Source organism: Sciurus carolinensis, chromosome 8, assembly GCF_902686445.1.
Source record: "Sciurus carolinensis chromosome 8, mSciCar1.2, whole genome shotgun sequence".
Classification (NCBI taxonomy): Eukaryota; Metazoa; Chordata; class Mammalia; order Rodentia; family Sciuridae; genus Sciurus; species Sciurus carolinensis.
In genome coordinates, this window is record NC_062220.1 from 17,546,400 (window position 1) to 17,566,105 (window position 19,706).

A 19,706-nucleotide genomic window follows, 5' to 3' on the forward strand; every position below is an offset into this window, starting at 1 on the left:
GTAAGTGTTAGAGAGTTAGGTTCCAAGGAAATACAGCTACCTTTCTATATCCTGCTCTGTCCTGATGGTCTGGCCCAAGCTTAGTTTCTGTTCCAAATAAATAAACAGACAGTCAGGTAGACACCCCTACACACACACACACATACACACACACACTCACACAGATCTAAACTGTCACTTCAGAATCAAAGCATGTGCCTGAAAATCTCTTCCCAAAGATGATGATGATGATGACGACGATGAAGGTAAGAGCTGACATTTTCCAGAAGTCCTAGAGCATACAGAGTAAACTCAAAGGCAAGGCTTAATTATCTGAGGCAAGTTATAGTTTAAGATACTTAATTCCAAGTTATGTGTAGAGGGTCCTATGAAGAGTCAGACTTGTAAAACAAAATACAGGGTTTTTTGAGGGGTGTAGGGGTAGGTGGTGATGCCAATGTTGGGCTCCCACTTTCTTTGCTTTGGGGTTGCTGTTGAGCCACAGATGTCTGTACTAACTGTGCCGCTTGCTTCTTTCAGCAGGAAAATAAAGGTCGTCCTTTTGTCATAAAACCTATCTCTTCTCCTCTCATGAAACCCTTGCTTGTATTTGTGAACCCCAAGAGTGGAGGCAACCAGGTGAGTCATTTTTCATGAGTCTAACTTAGAACTTTTAAGGATTTCTTGAAAACATAATTCCCAGTATTAATTAAAATAACACCACCAGGACCCCAGACATTGGCAGACAACTAGTTTCTCAGGACAAGGTTGGCTTCATTGGGCTGGGCAAAACGTGGAGGTTCTGTGATTTATTCCCCTGTTTCCAATTACACTGAAAATGGTGACATTTTCTTTATATCTTTTCAAGAAAGATCATTCCAGAATTTCTCATGCTTAATGTTTCAGGGATTCTCAGTTCTTACAGTTGGGAAACCCTCTACCAAGCCATCCTTATTTCTTCCCATTGTCATTTAGACCCCACTGCTTTTGCCCCTGTTCTCAGAGAAAAGGGAGATGATGACTCATGGTCAGAGCAGTCGTTAACAGACACCACCAAAGCTGTAGAAAAATGTCAGCTTCCAAGGATTTCATCCTGTCTCGCCCAAACCCTTTTGTAGGTAATATTTACCTTGAAAGTAAAGAAACAGCCTTACAAAATTTAACTAAGGTGACAGTGTTCTTTAAAGGACAGAATTTGTTCTGAAATCTGGGTCTTTGTTCATCCTATTCTCTTCCCACTCTCTGAGGCTTCTTATCAATCCTCCTCTGTAGACTTTGGTTTCCTGTGTTTTCATGTGAACACTTATATTTTGAGAAAAGATTCTGTGAGGTTTCACAGCCAACACCTGGAGGTTGGAAGCTCTTTTGCCTGTCCATGTAAGGAAGGGAGTCCTGCAGTTAGGACTGACCCAGCATCCAAAAGACGTTATTGTTATAAAGACACGGTAGCTGCGATGGGGCGCCTCTTAGGAGAGCTTATGATTTAAGGGCAATATCCCTCTCCCTCTGTTCTTTCTTCAACATTCCTGAAAACTTGCTAAGCTAAGACTATGCAATGGCATTATAGAGGCCAGGGAAAAGAAATGTATTATGAACAAAGAAATCATTTATTTTCAACATCCTTCATCTCTGAGTTGCTGAGTGATGATCTTAATATTAAAATGATGGTGATTCTGACTGGCTGTAGAGGAGGTGCTAAGAATGGGTTTTTACCGGTGAGGTTCAGTTTCCCTGAACCATGTGCACTCTTGGGCTGGTCTCCCTGTAGCCCACCAAGGGTTGGGATATGGTTGGGACCATGTAACACAGCAGACCATCCAGTCAAGATAGAGCCCGTTCCTATTCTGGTCTCTGTAAACTGTTGATGCCTGGGTCTTCAGAGACTCATGTTTCTCCCTTTTTCATTAAATAGGAAACTGGCTTAAGTGAATTTTTTAAGGACATCATGGTTTGTTAATGACACAAAAGAGAACAACAAAAAATTCAAATGGCTTTCGCTCCATGTGAGTTCTGAGTTGAATGGCTCAGACTGAGAGTGCTGATGTGACCTCAGAGTGATAGGAAATCTTTGGCAGACAAATAATTGCATGATAAACTATGAATAGAATGTCCTGATGGAAATTATTTACTTCGAGGACAATGTGGTGAGTGGAGCATTACATATTAAGTTATTGGAAATGTGATTAGATAGATTAGAATGAACCTATGGAAGACTTGGATGAGGAGTTTGGATTTGTGCAATGGCAACTAGTTTTTTGCTATTTTTAAAACATTTTAGGTTTGTGAAATCTTTTGGCTTTTGAGCAGAGCTGCATGATTACATTTAATATGCAGTTTGCTTGGAGATTCTGCTACAGTTGCAGATGCTACTTCAGTAAGTCAGGGGTGGCTCTGAATCTCCTGGGTAGAATCTCATTTCTAACCAGCTGCCAGGTGCTGCTAACCCCCCTGCTGCCCAGAAAGCCACTCTGATTGGCAAGGGCTTACTGTGTTACCAGTAATAGAGAAAAAAAATTTAGTTGAATCCTGATTTTTACCTTCTGAAAATTTACCTATCACATTATCTGTTTTTAGATATAAAAGATTTAGATTTCATTCCCTCTCTGATGAAACTTTTTTAAAAAACTTACATGAACCTTTATGTAACTACTAGATGACATCGCCATCTACTGGCAAGAAAAAGACCTATAGCTTTTTTTCTTAGTACATTACTGCACATACATGAGGAAAATTTTCAACATGGTATAAACAAATACAGGAACTGCTTCTATGTCCTTCTTTGAAACAATGCATTATTTTATAATTTTTCTTTTAAACTTCACAATAATTGTCTCTGTTTTTTCACTACTTCCAAGGCAGAGACTATATTGGTGTTTTGCCAAGGTTTGGACATTGGTAGTGCGGTTATTACTGTTGAGATCTGAATTATTTGAGGAAACAAGGACTTAGACCAGAGATTGAATTTTTTTTTTAACAACTCCCCCTGTAGGAAAGAGGTAGTAGATGAAAGACAGAGCTTACCCCAACATGGCCCCCTCCTCTGTATGGGAATTTTGGACTAGAGAAGTACCTACCTACTTTGGTCTAATTACAAAAACTATGATTCATCTTTGATGGACCACAGTCACTAGCATCTTTCTAATTTGAATCTTGAAGACTTTTCTGGTCCCTCTCAATGTTCCTTGTGTTGGTGCGCTCGCTCGCGCGCGCTCTCTCTCTCTCTCTCTCTCTCTCTCTCTCTCTCTCTCTCTCTCTCTCTCTCTCTTCCTTTCCCTCTCTCTCTTTCTCCCAACCCCTGCCCCATGTTCTTTTGACTTTATTCCAGATGACTTACATTATAAATTCAGGGTAAAGCAGATGTTTTGACACTAGAATGATCTGCTAGCCAATTCTGAGAGTCGAGGGTCTGAGACTCTGTCTCCTCACCCTGTCCAGTGATCAGTTCCAGGGCAGAGGGGTGGTAGACCCCATCCTTGGGTCAGGGCTCTAGGTCCTGATGGGCGGGAGGATGTGAAGAAGGGGTGTTCAGCCAGTGGACAGGCTCCCGCTGCTGAGTCCACACTACATCTGCCAACAGGCCTCCTCAGATTGGGCCTCCCTCCCAAGTCAGGAGCCAGTCCCAGCAAGGTGGGAGAAGAGGCGGATGAAGAGGAAATACTTCAGCGGAGAAATTTCAGTCCTCAATCCATTTCTAAATAGTTGGACAAAGAATCTCAGTGAGGAAGTTATTTCTTACGGAGCTGGAGACATTTCAACCTGGAGATAAATAAAAATTTAGACTCCTAAGGGACAGCATTGCCTGGGAACTGGAGAGAGAGGCACAGGGAATAGGTGAGCACACATTCAAAACCCAGCCTCTAGATCTTGATAAACCACATCCACAGATGGCATCAAAACCACCAACACAGGAATCTGTGTAAAGACCCTCTTCTAAATTGTAATATTGGTGGGAACCTGGGGACAGTAGGACACCAACCAAGTCATGGGCGGGCTCCTTTGCTAGGCCTAGAACCTGCGTGTCTTAGCTGCACTGGTGCTGCATCAAGATATCCATCTAATTCTCCTGACTAAAGCATTTCAGTCACTCTTCGTTTCCCACAAACTGAAGCTCACACTTTTTAGCAGACACGATTTAGCTGACAGCAGTCTTCGTCTTCCACCATTGCCCGCCTCGTGGTTCCAAAACTTGACAGAATATAGTTTTCCACGCGTTGCCTTGCTCTTCCCCGCCTCTTCTGCCTTTGCCCTGGCATGTCTTCCTGCACTCCATGGGGGAAGAGATGGCGAACTCTGCTTCTCTTCCCAGACACAATTCAGGTATCGAACCTAGGACACCTTCATCTAATCTCCAAACTTGTGCTTAGATAATGTAGTGCTCATGCTTCTCATTGGGTATCTCCATTACAGAGTCTTCAGTGAACCAATATAATTTTGTACTGGTCTCCTTCCAGTAGATTCTGCACTCCTGGGTGTATGCGTGGACACCGAGTGGGAGCCTAATACATATTTATTGAATACATATGGTTCCTTTGGGATTCTGCAGAGCTAGTTTGAAGTAATCATTTCTTAAGCTCTTCCTCTCACCAACTTTTACATTCTTCAGGCTTCTTTCTGTCTGGACAGTTGTCTTTTGTTTGATCAAGATAATGATATGAACCAAGACTTAGTCATATGGCAGAACGGTTTGGCAGTGCTTTGATGAATCTGTGTGCTCTTTGAGCTGACCTGTACTTAATGGCTCCTCCACAGCCCCAAGTCATTGTGGCCACATTGTCCTCTATGAACATGGATAGAACTTCCTTTTGAGACCAAGATGATCTCTGGTTCATTTGCCCACCTAAAACTACTAGGCATATAGCAGGGAATGAGTGAACCTTGTCTGTTTCCTCCTATATCAATCCACTTGTTTTGGGGGACTTTACATTTTCCTGTAGAGCTGGAAAGGGTAATGTTTTTTCCACCCCTCAGGAATATCCAGTCACATAGTATCTCAGACAGTCCTGTGGTCAGTGAGGTGTTGTGTCTATGACGTGTATTGAAATTCATGTGCAAGTTATTTTTTCATTTAGAGAACACCAAACTCTTGCATAAAAGTTGCAACTCTTTTGTCACATAGCATGTGGTAACTATGCAAGTGCTTGGGACTTGCTAGTGAGTGACAGTTGTATAAATGACTGGGTAGATTTAATCCTGCATTGAGAAAGAAACAAATTACTCTTTTCCCAGTGAATTAGTATTTGTCAGGCCATTCAGTTCTATTTAATAAATTACCTCTATTAAAGCCCTAAAGTAGCTTATCCTAGAGGTGGCAGCAGAGTTAATAGAACTCACTTAAATGTGTGAGTTAGACCTTTTTTTTCCCACTTGCTAGGATTGATTTTTTTTTCCCAAATGCTGTTATTCAAACATTTATTTTTTCCTAATGAATATTATGTCTGGAAAGAAGATAACTTTATAAAAAATTTATGTGTTCTTTTTAGTTATACATGCCAGTAGAATCTATTTTGATATATTTATACAAGCATGGAGTGTATCTTCTAATTAGGATCCCAGTCTTGTGGATGTATGTGACGGTGAGATTCACTGTGGTGTATTCACATATGTACACAGGAAAGCTATGTCAGATTCATTCTACTGTCTTTCCTTTTTCTATCCCCCCTCCTTTCCTTTCATTCCCTTGTCTAATCCACTGAACTTCTATTCTTAAAAAAAGTAATTGCATCATACTGAATGTCAGCTCTGATAGGGTAGCCATGCATGGCTATGCAGGTCATAGCTGCCCAAGACGGGGGAAGCAGCATTATCCCAAGAGACCACATTGCAAATGGCACCTCCCCAGGGTATGCAGTGAGCAACTCACCAGCCTTCATTAATACCCTTCCCTGGAAAGGATAAACTGAGATAATTAGGTGTTCCAACTAACACAAATTGAAAATGAGCAAAACCAAAACAGTGCCGCCGTTCACATCTTTTAGAGAAATTTTAGGTTAAAAAAATAATCTCTCAACGCTTTTTATTTTTACATTTCTGAAAGGTGTTAATTACCTCGTATCATATGCATAGTAGGAGTAGCTGAAATTGAGATGTGCACTCTAGCACAGCAAAGGTAGAAAGGAGTAATTAACATCAACAATTCACACTGCTCCGGGAATCCAAAACTGAAAAATTAATTTTCTAGCAAGTTGGTTGGAAATGTTCTATAAATTGGTTGGTCATTAAAATGACTCTTATGTTACTTATTAAACATAAAAGATTATTGAAATAATCCCAAACACACTTGGGAGAAAGGCGCAGCATGGGAAGAAAGGAAATGATCCAATTTTGTTAGTATTATGTCTCTAAATCTGTTTGTGTTTGACAGGGAGCAAACTATGTCCTGTGGTGAAACTGAAGGACTGCTGGTAATAATTATGAATAGAATGTTATTCCTAAAATTATAGCAAGCACATGATAAAGAAGAACTTTAAAATTGCAGGTTTGGATGATACGTGGAACAAAGGACCTGCATTGGCCTCTGTGGCAACTGGCATAACAATGTGATAATTACAAACTACACTTTAGCCCTCACACCATCAAGTGTAATTTAATGAATAGATTAAGAAAGCACAAAAAAGAAAGGGACTCACATTTACCAAGGTCTATTTTATGTCGCATACCGTGCTAGATACATAACTACTCCCGAAAATTTAATTCACATAATCACCCTGGAAGGTCCCTTCTGGTTTATAGGCTGCAAGATTATAAGTGCTCACGATTACCCTATTAGAACACCCAAGTTCTTTCTGCCTCAAATGTCATGCTTTTTCTACCACACTAGGATGACTTTTAAATATAGCAGATTTGAGACAAACTTAGGAATATTTTAGGAAAGAGCAATGATGATATTCACTAAAGGAACAGAATCCTAAGTGACAAACTCTGCTTAACTGATCAAATATTATTTGCTCTTTGGTTGATAAAGTGAGGCATCCCACTTAATTTTAAAGCTCTTTGGTACTGAGTAACGAAAAGATCATTCATTTCTGTTTGCACGGTTCCCTAGAAGGAATGATTTACACAACTGCCTTTTATCTTTCTTCACGACCATCTCTGTGTATGTCACAGTTATTTCAAACACTCCAAAAACTTTCATGTGACAGAGAAGGGATTTAAACTGGCATGGAGATTGAAAAAGTGTCAAAGTAAACTATAATCTTACTAACTAGGTTTAGTTTTATATAAGACATATATATATATATATATACGTGACTTGTATATATAAATAAATATACTCCCAGTTACTGTTAGAAAAAAATGAAACCATGCTTAGCTAATGCTACCCATGTTTCATATTATGCAGAGACAATAATAATCTGTGCAAAAATGTAAAAATTAATGTTACCTTGCAGATGCTGATTGTTAACTACCATTCACTAAGTGCCTATCACATACCAGACACTATGATGTGCTCTTGGACCATTTCATTTGACCCTGGCAGCCAGTTGGTGAATGAGGCCTCTTATCTCTATATTAATAAAGAGAAGGGAGACTAAGGTTAATGAAATTAAGAAAATTGCCCAGAATTGCACATTAGACTAGGATCTCACTTCACTGTTCCGTCTATGTTTATCTCTGCCCAAAGCTCATGATTTTAACTACTTTTTACATTGTTTATAAGTAAATATTATTTTAAAATATTTCTGTTTTTTAAAATGGGGGAATTTCTGTTATTTCCAGTTTTTTTTTTTTTTTTTTCTCTCTCTCTCTACAGGGAACCAAAGTCCTGCAGATGTTCATGTGGTATCTGAATCCACGGCAAGTCTTTGATCTTTCTCAGGAAGGGCCAAAAGATGCGTAAGTCTGGAATACCCTCCAGGGTCCATATTCATATGTATTTTAGGCAAGGGAGAACTTTCTGATTTGGGGGTCAAGCTCCATTACCTGACCACCTTGTGAAACATTTTCTGACCATCTCTCCTCTACTCTCTCACCTGTACTTTCCTACCTTTAAAATGGTATGTGATGGTCCCTCTTACTCATCCTTGGGTTAGTTTCTTTTAAAACATATTTCTCAATTGTTAACTCACTGAACACTTCTAGTGTGTTTGCTGCTTGTGTGTGTCCAACTGTAGATTATTCACAGCAAGTTGTGAACTGAGAAAGGACCCATTGTTTCTGTTTTCACATGTACAACTTTGGAGATGCACATAGTGGCAATGTGGATTGATCTCTGGTGAGAACAACCATGTTTATTTGTGAACATTTGATTTGGAGGGATGGTGTGTTTGCCTGTGTGTGTGTGTGTTTGAGAAACTGATGCTTATACCTGTGGCCTCTACCCAGCACAGGAGAAATGTTTAAATTCCTGCTCAATCTATTTTCTGAGTTTCTCAGAAATCTCATTCTCTGTTTTTGTTAGAATGCTGACAATTAAGACTAGATGAAGGTAATTGTCCATGGTGGCAAAGAGCAGGGACACTTTTGCCTTTTCTTACTACCTACTTTAAATTCATCTACTAAGATAGTTCTGGTGTTATCTGATTAAACAGTACAAAAGAAAGGATACCAGTTTCTTAAATAAGTAGCAATATCAGAGGCAATGAGATGTCAACTCAGATGATTTCTAAAGAAATGGTATTCCTGCATGAATGGATAGATTATATATTTTAAACATGCAAGAGAACATGAACTATGAAGCTTAAATTTGTGGTTCCCCAAATCTATGCATTTCTTTGCCACTAGAGTTTGCTCTAAGACTTCTGTATTTTTTTTTTTTTTTTTGTATTTGATTATGCTAAGATAAATCTACTACCCTGGCTTCTATCCTTTTATCTGTTTACTTTTCTTAAGATTTTTATCACTTTAGTTGGACCTTAGGTAGATGCTTTATAGGTCACCATGGAAAGTATGAAAGGACAGGAAATATGTTCAGAAAAAGAAAACATCATTTTACTTAACAGGTAATGTTTTCGAGAGCAGAGTCAGTAATAGCTTCACTTAATTAGCAAATGGTCAGCGGTGGCAGCATCGCTGAATCTTCTGGAGAGGCAGCTGGTAAGAGAACATGATCTGACCTCAGCAGGCAAATTCACAGGGTAGGACAATCAACAAATCTTCCTACTTGGGCTGGGAATGTAGTGTAAGGAGGGCTGTGAGTGATTTAGTTGAGTGATAGGCTTGTAGGTATGTTCACAATGACAGTGGAGAAATTATCTCCAGTTTCCTTAAAAAAAAAAAAAAACTTTCTAGAATTAAGAGTGGGAATATGGGTTTAAAAATAAGTAATTTCAGGAAAGGGTAATGTAATAAAACTTTAAAAGGAGACATATAAGGGCTATCATTTCCAAATTAATGATGATTTTCTTTAAGAAAGAAGAGAACCATGAGAAAAGAAAAACAGAAAAAGTCAAGAACTAAAGAAAAAAAATCAATATGAGTGGGCACAATAATGGGAAGCATGAGAAATAAGAACACCCCTAAGTCCCATTCAGTACTGGCCATTTAACATCCTGTTTGCTTCTGCCTCTGCTCCAGTGGCTGGACGAGGTCCCCTGTGGTTACCTGGACTGGTTTTGAGGGGTTGTCATCCTGGGGATTTCACATTTTCCCCCGGGATGCCACCTCCCTGGTCCTGTCCTGTACTTTCTTTTGGCTACCCGCAGCACTGTGTTCTTTTGTTTACTTTCCTTTCTGTTTCCTCTGCAGGCTTGAGCTGTATAGGAAGGTACCTAATCTGCGAATTCTGGCCTGTGGTGGGGATGGAACGGTAGGTCCTTGAAAGAGAATCCAGTTCTCTCCCTTGTTCTTGTTTTCCATGTGACTGTTTTCTTTCTTCCTTTCTGGTCCTCCCAAGCCCATAAGATGAATGTGTCTCTCCTGGGAGTTGCAGGCCCTGAGGCTTAGAAAGGACTTTGCTGTTGTCTTCATGGTTGCCTACTTGACCTTTCTAAAGTCTCTTCACTCATCTAATATACTCTACCTCTCCTTCAAGGTGAGGATACAGGCATATCCCTGAAATGAAAACGTAGACAGTTAAATTCATTTAAAAACACAAACATCGATTTGCACTTATTATTTTTAAGTTATTTTCTTTTTTTAAAACGAGATACGTGTAGACCTAGTATAATATTTAAATCGGGTTATATGTACGTATCCTTTCAATCAGTTATTTCTTTATGGAGAAAACATTAAAATTCTTTCTCCTAAGGTTCTGAAACATGCAGTATATTATGGTTATCTGTATTCACATGCTGTGCAGTAGCACAAGAATTTCTTGCTCCTAACTATGACTTAATTCCCATTGATCACTTTCCATCCCTTCTTACTACCTTCGTTATCCTCTTGCTACCACAGTTCTACTCTCAGATCCTGTGAGGTAAACTGGTTTTGATTCTACCCACAAGTATGATTATGTGGTACTCTTCTTTCCATGCCTGGCTTCTTTAACATAATGTAATAATCTCCAGTTCCATCCCCGTTGCTGCAAACAACAGGATTTCATTATTTGTTTATGACTGGAGAGTATTGCATGGTGTATATTTACTGTATTTTCTTTATCCATTCATCAGTTGATGGGTCTCAGGTTGGTCAGTGCTGCAGTGAATTTGCCTGCTGAGGTCCATACTGATTACATTTCCTTTGGGTAACTACTCACAAGTGGAATTGCTGAATCCTGTGGCAGTTTTTAATTTCTTGAGGAGCTTCAATATTGTTTTCCCTAGTGGTTGTTTTAGTCAGTATTTTGATGCTGTAACCAAAAGTCCCAACAGGAACAATTTTAGAGGAGGAAAAGTTTATTTGGTGCTCATGGTTTCAGAGGTTTCAGTCCACAGACAGCCAACTCCATTGCTCTGTGCCCAAGGTGAGGAAGAGCATAATGGCAGAAGGATGTGGTGGAGGAAAGCAGTTCAGGATATGCACCAGGAAGCAGAGGGTCAGGGAGCATTCCACTCACCAGGGACAGAATATAAATTCCAAAGGCATGCCCCCAGAGTCTGTCGTCTCTACACCCTATCTGCCTACAGTTCCATCCAGTTAATCCATATTAGTGGATTAATCCACAGATTAAATTACAACTCTTGCAATCTGATCATTTTACCTCTGATGGTTCTTGCATTGTGTCACACATGAGCTTTTGGGGGACACCTCATATCTAAATCATAATAATGGCTATTCCAGTTTACCACAAACAGTGCACAAGGGTTTCCTTTTATCCACATCCTCACCAGCACTTGTTATCTGTTTTTTATAATGACCATTTTTACTGGGGTGCAATACTATTTCATTGTGGCTTTGATTTACATTTCCCTGATAATTTATAATGTTGAATATTTTTTCATGATCATTAGTCTTCCTTTTAGAAATGTCTAGTTAGGTCTGTTGTCTGTTTTTTAATTGAGGTGTTTGTTTTCTTTCTATTGAGTTTTCTCATTCCTTATATATTCTGGATGTGAACCTTCATGTCAGATGGATGTTTTGCACATATTCTTCCCATTCCATCATCTGTCTCTTCACTCTGATCATTTTCCTTTCCTGTGCAGAACCTTTTTAGTTCAATGGAATCCCTATTTTCAATTTTTCTTTTAATGCTTTTGAGATCTTGTCCAAAAAAAAAAAAAAAAAAAATTCTTGCCCTTTTCAACATCCTGAAGTGTTTGTTTCTTTTACATTTGTAGTAGTTTCCTATTTCCAGGTCTTACATTTTAGTCTTTAATCCATTTTTACTTTATTTTTGAAATTGGTGAGAAGTGGAGGTCTAGTTTGATTCTTCTGTGTGTGCATTCCCAGTTTTCTCAGCACCCTTTAATGAAAAGACTGTACTTTCTCCAATGTGTATTCTTAGAACTCTTTTTTAAACAAGGTTATTTGGTTACAGATGTGTGGGTTTACTTCTAGGCTCTCCAGTCCATTGCATTGGTCTATGAGTCTGGTGTTACGCCAGAGCCATCCTCTTTTGATTTCTCGAGCCTTGTAGTGCAATGCTTCCTGTTTCAGTCTTTTCACTCATGATGTCTTTGACTATTTGTGTTTTTTTAAAGGTTCCATACAAATTTTAGGATTTTTTTTTCCTAGTTCTGTGAAAAATGTCACTGTTATTTTGATTAAGAGTTACATTACATCTGTATATTGCTTTGGGTAGTAGTATGGACATTTTAACAATATTGATTCTTCTAATCCATGAACTGAGGGTGTAGTTCCACTTTTTAAATGTTCTCTCCAATTCTTTTCATCACTCTGTTATAGTTTTCATTGTAGGGATCCGTCACCTCTGTGGTTAAATTTATTCCTAGGCATTTTACTTTCATAACTATTATAAATGCTATTGCCTTCTTGATTTCTCTTTCAGATAATTCACTATCAGTGTTGGTTTTGTATCCTACAACTTTTGTCATCTTTGTTTATTAATTCAAATAATTCTGATGGCCTATTTGGAGTATATCATGTCATCTACATACAGTGACAGTTCAGTTTCCTCTTTTACCATTTGGATGCCCTCTACTTCTTTCATTTGCCTAATTTCTCTGAATAGTACTCCCAGAACTATTTTTAATAAAAGTGGTGAAAGTGGGCATCCTTGCCTTTTCCAAGATTTTGTAAAAAGACTTTTAGCTTGTCTTCATTCAGTATAATGTTAACTCTTGGTTTACTATCAACTGTCTATATGATGTTTAGATACATACCAAATTTGTTCCACATTTTTAGCATAAAGGGATATTGAATTTTATTAAATTTCTTTTCTGTCTGTATTGGGATGATCTTAACTTTCTGTCTTTCATTCTATTGATATCATTGCCATGTTTTTTGGTTAGCATATATTGAACCATCCCTGCATCCCTGGGGTAGATACCGCTTGATGGTATAAAAGAATGTTCTTTTTAATATATTGTTGAATTCAGTTTCCTAGTATCTGGGATATTTTTACATTTATGTTAATCAAAGAGACTGACTGGTAGTTTTCTTCATTTCTTTTGTTCTTGTCTGATTTTTGGTATTGGAATAATGCTGACCTCATAGAATATGTTTGAAAGAATTTCCTCCTCTTTGACTTTTTGGAATAATTTAAGAGAGATTGGTATTCATTCTTTAAATGTTTGGTAGAACTCAGTAGTGAAGTCCTGTGATCCTGGGTTCTTGGATGAGAAACTTTTCTTTACTGACTCAATTTCATTACTTGTTAATGGTCTGTTCAGGTTTTCAATTTCTTCATGCTTCAATCTTGGTAGGGTGTATGTGTCTAGGAACTTATCCACTTCTTCCAGGTTATCAAATTTATTGGTGTAATTTTGTTCATGACCTTCTTTCCCCCCCCCCCTCTGAAAATGTCTTTATCTCTTCCTTATTTCTGAAGAATAGCTTGCTGGGTAAATTATTCTTGGCTGAAGATTTTTGTTTATTTTTGTTTTTTGTTTTCCTCTTTAGGACTATGAAAATCTCATGCCATGTCTCCTGGCTTTTAAGATTTCTGCTGAGAAGTCTGCTGTCAAGAGAATTGGGACACACTTCAGAGTTATTTATTTCTTTTCTCTTGCTGCCTTGAGAATCTTTATCTTTTATGTTTGAGAGTTTGATTATAATATTGTCTTAGGATTGACATGAATGAATTGAACCTAATTGGATATTTGTATCTTTTTCTGAGTTTGAGAAGTTTTCATTATTGCCTCTTTGAATAATCTTTGTACCCTTTGGCAGTTTCAGGTTCCTCTTGAACTCCAATATCCCAAATATTTGCTCTTTCAGTGTTGTTTCAAAGTTTCTATAAGGCATTTTTCATTTCTTGTCCTTTTTTCTCTTCTAACCCTGTATTTTCAAATAGACTGTCTTTGAGTTCAATGATTCTTTCTTCAGTTTGTTCTATTATGTGATTGATGAAGCCCTTGTGAAACTACTGTGTTTTTAATTTCACTTAGTGTATTTTTCAGTTTACAGATTCCTGTTTGTTTAAATCATTTCTATCTGTTACGTTTATCTGTTAGAGTACTGAATTATTTCTCTGTCTTTTCTTAAAGCTGGTTAAAGTTCCTTGAAAATGCCATTTTAAATTCTGAATCTAAGTGTTTACCCACACTGGTTACTACCTGGTTAGTTTCTGGCATCTTATTTTGACCATTAGGTTAGGTCATGTCTTCTTGAAAACTCTTAATGCTTGGTGTGTGATGCCATCTGGGCTTGAGGATTAAGTATATATTCCAGTCTTTGTAACCTGGCATTGTTTTTGTCTTTCTAGAAATTCTAAGTAGGCTAGTTATTTTTCCTGAGCCTGTAGTCTCATCTGTTATTTCAGCAGTAGATGGCACCCTAAGTCCAGGATCTTTTCAAGTATGCTGTCAGTGTATTGTCATTGTTTCAACACTAGAGGGAGAACCAGGTCCAGGTTTGTTCCAAATCTGCAGCTGATGTGTTGTTTAGCATAAACCAGGGAACTATATAAAGAGGGAGCCCATTCCCCCAAGCCTTTCCCTGTGTTGGTGTAGGACTGGATGACTCATTCACAGTCTCTGGCCTTTGGTTGGGAGGGACCAGCCCCAGGTATGCCATACCTGTGGGTGATGCTGACCCTAACAGAAGTCTGAGGGACTGGGGCTGTCTGTCTCTGTCAATACCTGTGCTATTCCAGAGGCTCTCGCTTCCATCATTGGCACGGGAATGGAAGCTGTTAATATTTGCCCATTGTTAGGTTTCATCAGCCTGACACTTTCCAAGGCAAAGTGCCAGCATGGCTCCTTTGTCCTACCCTTTAGCATATGGAGTCTTGTTCTCCACTTTGCCCAAGATTGGGATAGTGCATGTGAAGGTAGGCCCTTGGCTACCAGAGCTAATGCTTAGATGGTGCATGACCAGCTGCAAGGACCTATAAACCCTCAGGGAGACACCCAGGACCATACTGCAATAGGGCAGTGATAGAGGCCTAAACATGAGATAGTTCCATGAGGCATGGGTCTCTGCCTAGTTCTTGGGCAGATCTAGAGGCTATATCTGTGAGCACTGGCCTAGGGACAACTGTACTGCCTGAGGTTGGAGATTGGGTGGTAGAAACAGTTCTCTGGCCACCAAGGTGGATGCTAAACTGGGCCACACCTGAGTCTCACAGCACAGGATTCTGTGAGGTCTTGGTGAAGGGTACCATAGGATATTCCAAGTCTGACAATGAAGCAGGACAAAACTTGAGTCTGTCCCACTGGCATATAGGTCTCTACTTGATGTCAGAGCATGTCTACAGGCTCTATCTGCAAACTTGAGCCTGGTTATGGGTCTTTGGGTTTCTGCCTGGTATTGGGTCTCATCATGGTGGGCCTAGCTCTGAGCTCTTGTGCTGGCTTTTGTGCCCTACCAGAAGGTGGTGTCTTGCTTCACCCTCTGCTGGCCGAGGCTGGGAAGAAGGGTGACAGAGGCAGTCAACCGCTTGGCTGATGCAGTTCTGGTGGCTCAGCTTGAGGATTTTGACCTGGGGGTAGTGTTTGTGGGGTTCTGTCAGCATTTGGCTTTGCTGTGGTGGGCCTGGAACTGGGTTTCAAGTCCAAGGTGTGGGCTTCATTCCCTTTCCCTCCCCCAAATGGGAAGCACCTTTTTATATACTTCTTGGAGTTGGGCGAGAGGTGATGTAGGTAACTCCTTCCTTCCTTCTTCAGTGCATCTTTTGTTTTTATTTTACTAAAACTAGGCACTGCAGGTTCTATCTGAATTCTTAGCTCTTGTGAAGGTCGTTTGGTGCATTAGTAGTTGTTCAAACTGGCATGTTGGTGGAAGCCAATCACTGGAGGATCTTAGTTGCCATCTTACTCTGCCTCTCTCCATTCATTTGTAATAATTTGTAATAAAACAGAATAACCAAAACAAAGGATGGTTTGCCTGAGAGATTACTCATTGGTCCCATTTGTGTTCGTTTGTGAAGAAAACATGGAATTGGGTTGAAGCTTACTATCTTGAGTATGTTTTCCCCATTTATGTCTCAATAGTTTCTTCATTTGGCCTCTACTTTTGTTGATATATTTAGCAGAGGTAAAGAAGTGAGAATCATTAGAGCTTGTGCTGTCCAGTGCCTTTTTATTTTGGATTTGAAATTTGATTTTTTAGGATTAGGACCTACATTTGTATTATTAGCTATCGTTAGTTTTTCTTTAATCTTCCTAATTAGAATGTTTCATTCTCAAATGTAGCTGCAAAATCTCACAAGTTCCTCTCATAGCACAAAAACACATAATATGGCTTCAGATACACATCATATACTAACAAATGCAGTTGGAGCAAAACACAACACCATTGGTCTCTCAATATATTGGTGAAGAGGAAAAACATTTTTTTTTTCAGTTGGGAAAATAGTGTTTTCCTCTTTAGGGTTCATAATACAAATTTCTACTTCATGAAATTCATTATAAAGTCTTACAGCTAGAAGAAAAACCCAACTTTTTTTTTAACTTAGTGTTTTCCAAAATGTATTTGGTCATGGAATTTTATCCCCCAGAATGCCAGTTAAATTTCAATTGGTTCCAGTGTTGCGGTGAGATATTCAGCTAGTGTAGGGGCAACAAGGGTGTGATTGCTTTCTTCCCCATCATGTGTCATGGCAGATACTCCTGTAACAAAATATAGGTTAACAAAAAAATAAGCATAACAAACATGTTTAATCAAAGCTTTAGTGACCTAGGAACCTTTAGCTGAAAACCCAACATCCCAGGGAAAATGATTTGCTTTTAGGCTTATATTTAATGAAGAATGGACAGTTGGGTAGAAACATAATTGGACATGAAGGGTCTGATCTGATAGTCACGGTCTGATAGAGGAGCCCAGTGAGGGTGATATGCTCAGATACTTCTTCGCTCCTCTGTGTAGAGTTCTTTCCTCCCAGGTATAGGGCAGAACCTCTTTGGGAATGAGGATCTTATGATTAGAAAGTTAGGCAGGAGAATGTTTTCATGGCCAGCTCCTAACCAGGAAGGTGGGGAAGATTAAAATAATATTTTTGGGCTGTATGGCTTGCTTTGGGGGAAAAGGGTTCTAGTTTCTATGACCTGTCTTGGCAAAGAGGAATTCTGATTTCTGTAGAAGAAAATGAGGGGAAGAGAGGCAGGAGTCCAGGGGAAAGTCAGAGAAACAGAAACCTTGCTTACTTCTGAGGCCCTTCCGGTGTTCTTCAGTTCGAAGCTCTCAGCATTCCAGAGTGCCGTACCTTGGGATATTATTTTCTTTTCTTATTGGATATCATTTTCTAAGCCCAAATACTATTGGAGAATTTTCCCAACTTCCTTTTCAAAGAATGACATCCAAACAAATCCTCGAGGGGTAAATACACTGTGATCTTCTGCCACTCCCTGGATTTGTTGTCTTCAGTGAGGGGCAGACCTGCACTACAGCCGCCTTCTTGCCTTGCTATGTGATGTCAGCATATAGCATTCACCTCCTTATCCTCTAACTAGTGACAACAGAGAGGTTGAGGATATGCCTGCCATTCAGAATTCATAGTTCTTCCTCTTCCTTAGCTGAAATCCACACCAGCTATCTATTAGATCCCCAAATTGTGGACTTCACCACTGCATCGGTTGTTCCACCTCTAAATCTCCCCATCTCCACTGAACCTCCCGTTGGACCTTCCCTTCTCCTCCTCTTTCCTTCTCTTTCCTCTGCTCAGCAGATATGTGTAGAAATCACTGCATTAAGTTGAGTACTATTGAGACATTCTCTGCAACTAGATGTGTTCAAAAACTTGGGATTTCACAGTGTAAAGGATAAAGAGGGAGGGGAATCAAGTCCAAACACTTGGAAACACATAATTATGGACCTCAAACCGAAGTCTGAAAAGAAAATGAAAAGACAGGCAAATAGAAGGGTAACCAGTAGTGTGTTCTGTCAAGAAAATAAACCAGAGAAAGAGTTTCAATAGGGAAGAAGTGGTTAAATTTTTAAGGTGAGATTGAACATTAATACGAAATTGGAGACTATGGAATAACTGGTGACTTCAAGAAAGCGGTTTCAACAGCATGTCTAGGAAAAAACCAGAATTATAGTGAGACTTGTAGCAGTTCTAGTGAACTTCTAATGACCATTTCCAGTAATGGTGATGAGCATCCATGAACTCCTGTGTGCCCTCTGTGACTCATAGATAATCTGGATCTCCTTCTACTTTTCTCATCTGGTTTTTTCTAGCATCTTCTCATCAAATGCCATGATTGATGGTAATTTCACAAGGCTAAATATTTCTTTTTATGTTCTAAGTGCTAATTTCAGTTTTCACATCCTTCCATATAACTGACAGATGCGCTAGTTGTTTACACTTGGGTCTCTCCCGTCACTTGCAATAGATAGTCCTAAAGTAAAAGTAGCATATTTACCCTTAGAATTGGTGCAGAGTTCCCAACAATGACTTCTTTCATAGTGGCATCTGCTGTCCAATTACTTGGAATCCAAACTTTGCTTATCTTATACTTTATGAAAACCCAGGTTTCATTTCATTTGTTAAAATGAGGTGCTTTGTGAAAACCAGATGTGGTTTTTGAAATGTTTATCATGGAATGGGGATTGATATATTTTGATTTATTTGTTTAGAATATGAAACTTTTAGTTTTGTGGAGGCAGAATTTATATAAAGAAGAGGCAGCCCAATAGATTCATGAAGAAAACCTGCTGGCTGTAGGCAAGTAGAATATAATTCTCGAGAGTGTCAGTTATATATTTGACATGAGGTATTCAGCCCTTCGTTAGTGAGCCTATCTGTCACTGCTGACGCTGTCAGAATTCTGCCAGTGTGGTGACAAGACTCAGGGAAGAATCTGAGATGGAATGTTTTTGACTGATTATGATGAGAATATATTAACCCTTCACCATATTAGTGTTACTATACAAAGCATTATTTAATATGTAGAAATTCTGCCTTATTTTGGAACAAAGTCCACTTTTAACAATTATGACTTCTCGTTAAAGGTCTGGATTAAATTGGTTTTAGGCATCTGCTCTTCTTGCTTATTTCTTGCTCATTTGGCTTCCCTAGATTAGCAGACATCATAAATGGTAAGGCACTCCTGTACCCTGGCTTTCCACAGCCACAGCATGGAAAGAATTATGATTTTCCTTACTTGAGAGGAATAAGCAGACCATCCTAAGCCCCTTTCCACTCACTCAGCCTCAGCCTACCTAGATCCCCTCTTTTCTCATGAGCAAGCACAAGGTGTATTCTCGGTATGTATTTGTTGTGAGTGAACCAATGAATGTCCCAAATCTACATTCTGTTTCAAAAAAAAAAAAAAAAAACCACATACCTTTAAATTTTCTTGCATTCTTTTTGGTTAATATAATACATATTTCTATAAGGTGCAACTCTGTAAACTATTGAGTGCATAAATTAGAATATCAGAAGGAAGAATGGCAGGTTAGCCCTCCATCCTTTGGTATCCAGTGGGAATTGGTTCCAGAAATCCCATCTGTTCCCAGCTCCATAGACACTCAAGTCCCTTGTATAAAATGGCATAGTATTTACATGGAACTTCCCATACACTTGACATCTTCCCTATACTACTTTTAACTTCCAATACGATTTAAGTACTCTGTCCATGGTCGTTATTGTATTGTTTAGGGAATAACGACCAGCCACGGTTTGTTGACTCCTCAGATGCAGAACCCATGAGATGCAGGGCTGGCTGTGGAAGGGGCCAAGGTTGTGTCCTGATTTTCTTTTGGAGTTGGGAATGTTGCTCTTGTTCTCCTTTGGTTTCTCAGTGTGAGTGTCCTTTACTTTTCTACTGTGTACGCCACCATACAGT

General features: G+C 39.1%; 1 protein-coding gene across 2 annotated transcripts in view; it reads left to right on the forward strand.

Annotated features, from left to right (window-relative positions):
* Dgki (diacylglycerol kinase iota) overlaps positions 1-19,706 on the forward strand; it is a 428,083-nt gene that overhangs the window by 213,376 nt on the left and 195,001 nt on the right. For both annotated transcript variants that reach the window (XM_047561379.1, XM_047561380.1), the window contains 3 exons: positions 520-618; positions 7,730-7,812; positions 9,664-9,724. In XM_047561379.1, coding sequence (XP_047417335.1) covers positions 520-618; positions 7,730-7,812; positions 9,664-9,724 — 243 coding nt within the window. The remainder of the gene's footprint in view (positions 1-519; positions 619-7,729; positions 7,813-9,663; positions 9,725-19,706) is intronic.